Source organism: Loxodonta africana, chromosome 5, assembly GCF_030014295.1.
Source record: "Loxodonta africana isolate mLoxAfr1 chromosome 5, mLoxAfr1.hap2, whole genome shotgun sequence".
NCBI lineage: Eukaryota > Metazoa > Chordata > Mammalia > Proboscidea > Elephantidae > Loxodonta > Loxodonta africana.
The window spans coordinates 58259084-58261683 of NC_087346.1; the positions used below are offsets into that span (position 1 = coordinate 58259084).

Genomic DNA, 2600 nt, shown 5'->3' on the forward strand with positions numbered 1-2600 from the left:
GCAGCGTATTGGCAGGGGGAACTAGGATAATGGTGTCATAGATGGGTAAATATAATTACACCGTATCTATCTACAAGGGGCGCAGAAGGTGGAAGAAAAGGACAGAACTTTAACAGCAGGTTTTCATCAGTCCCGGCCAGTAGAAGTTTGGAACAGCAGCAGCATTTGCAAACCATCAAATGTAGCTGCCATCTGAAGCCAAGTCGTTGCTAAACAACGACCATAGCAGAGTTAAAATTAAAGGGTGCGGGAATCTGACGTGCCCCGCGCACTGGGAAAGGGTGGTTTTGCTTCTGTCTCAGTTTTCAGGGTTCCTGTCACCTTCCTAACTTGCCTCATCCGAGTCACTGTAATGGGAGTGGGGGGAAAACTCCCCATCGCTTCTGTGGGACCGGGGAGAAGTTTTGCTACTTTCCTCCTGCACCGGCTGCAGGATGCCCCCGGGCAGCGAAGGCGACAGGTTCTTTTGCGCCATCATCGCCGTCAGAGCACTGTCCTCGAAAGTCGAGAAGTGCAGAGCGTCCAGCTGCACCGAGTACCCTCCTGTGGAGGCCGGGGCCGAAAAACGAGTCCTGCAACTACCGGGCGGAGCTGGCCGTTGTCCCCCTGCCGAGGCGGGCGGAGCCCCAGCTGCGGTCGAAGTGCCCGCGCCGCCTTCGTAGGAGGCGGCAGCGCGCAGGTGGTGGTGGTCACTCTTGCAGGAGGCGGGCGGCGGTGGCTGCTGCTCCCCGCCGCTGGGAGTTTGCAGCAGCTCCGACAAAGCGTTGATGTAGATTTGGGCCATCTGCAGGGTCTCGTACTTGGAAAGCTTCTTGTCGTTGTTGAAGGACGGGATAACGTTGCGCAGCTGGTCGAAGGCGTGGTTCAACCCGTGCATCCTGCGCCGCTCCCTGGCATTGGCCGCCAGTCGCCTCTGCTTTTGCACCCCGTTCACCTGTTTGCTGGAAGGGGCACGCTGGCGGCTGCAGCCCAGCTCGTCCACCACCACCCCGCCTTTCAGCTTGCACAGCTGTTCCCGCACTTTTACCGGCCCAGGGCTCTTGCTGCTGCTGCTGCTGCTGCCGCTGCCACCGCCGCTCCTCCTCCCCAGTTCTCCCCGGGCGTCCGCCTCATCCCGGGGCGCAGCGGCCTCGGAGGCACCCAGCTCAGGGGAGTGCAGCAAGTACTGCGCGGCGCGTGCCGTGCAGATGCCCTGCAAAGTGGGAGCCAGCCAGGCGCGTGGGTCGGTGCTGTCCAGGAGGGACAGCTCGGCTGGGTAGACCGGATGCTCTCTCGCCTGCAGGGTCGCAGGTGGCTGTGGCGGCGGCGGCGGCGGCTGCGGGTTGTGGTGCGCTTGGGGATGGCGTTGGTGGTCCCCCAAGTCCTTCACTTCTGCCCACTCTTCAGCGTGCAGCAGGCGGGACATTGCACTGCAGAAGCTCGGAGGCTAAGAGCCGGAGGACGCGCTTGCAAAACTGCTCAACACAAAAACCTTCTCGGGTCTCTTCTGCAAAGTCTTATTTTTTTTTTTTCTCCTCCACCCTCCCCCACCCACTCCGAGATCACACACCAGGTCGCGTGCAACGAAGCTTCTCCGGTTGCTGAAGGCGCTGCGCCCCTTTAAAAAGCGGCACGCGCCAGTGTCTCCCCCCGCTTCTCTTCCAGCCCCCTCCTCGCGCCGGTCGCGTGTCCGCTCAGCCAATGAAGGGCGCGGGCAGGCGCGTGCGAGCAGCCAATCAAAGAGTTTTTACACCCGGAGAAAAAGTCCCTGTGTGCAGAAGACTCCAGCGCCCGCTCAGGACTTTTTTTTTTCCCCCCTCTTTTAAGTTCGTCATATTCATATGTTAATTGCGGGGCTGTAATCTGACTCCCGTGTTGTGTCATAGCCCCAGGGGCCGGGGTGCGAGAGCCCATGAAGAGCGGGTTCTCAACTTCAGCCTCAGCCGACTTGGGTCAGGCGTGCGCGGCCGCGGGCGGGCAGGTGGCTCTTGGAGAGGTTGGACGCGCCTGGCGCGGGGAGGCGACTTGCAGCTAGCCAGCGGAGAGAAGCCCACTTGCTCTTTGCTGTCTCCAAGGCAAGGATCGCAGCTTCTAATTGTACCCAGACATTTAAAAGTTTATATATATACAAACTATATATATATATATATATATGTATATGTATATGTATATGTATGTGGCACAGTGGTTAAAGCGCTGGGCTGCAAACCGAAAGGTCAAGGTTCCGACCCACCCGCTGGAGAAAGATGTGACGGCCTGCCTGGAAACCCTATGGGGCAGTTCTCCTCTGCCCTAGAGCTTATGTGTCAGAATGACTTCACGGCAGTGGTTTGAATTTTGAGTTTTATATCACATATACCACTATAAATATATGTGATATGAAATATATATACATACATATATACCAAATGAAAAACAGTTGCCGTCAAGTTGATTCCGACTCATAGTGACCCTATAGTATATAATTGCTAAACTACATCTCTCATTTGAAATCACTGTTAGAATAAAGGGAAAAAGATAAAACCATAACTGCCTCCGAACCCTTTCTTAATTCTACTGTCTTTTCATCTTTTCCTCCAGGCCTCTTAGCTCAACTTTGTTATGTAACCTTTTTCTTAATG

The 2600-nt window shown here is 55.8% G+C and overlaps 1 protein-coding gene across 1 annotated transcript; it reads right to left on the reverse strand.

Moving 5' to 3' along the window:
• Positions 1 to 325: 325 nt before the first annotated feature.
• On the reverse strand, positions 326 to 1405 carry ATOH1 (atonal bHLH transcription factor 1). The gene has a single exon (XM_064286276.1). The coding sequence runs from the start codon at positions 1403 to 1405 to the stop codon at positions 326 to 328; it is 1080 nt and encodes a 359-aa protein (XP_064142346.1).
• Between the last annotated feature and the right edge of the window lie 1195 nt (positions 1406 to 2600).

Excerpts from the sequence above, each read along its gene's own strand:
- ATOH1 (XM_064286276.1), bottom strand. The coding sequence starts at position 1,405 with ATGTCCCGCCTGCTGCACGCTGAAGAGTGGGCAGAAGTGAAGGACTTG.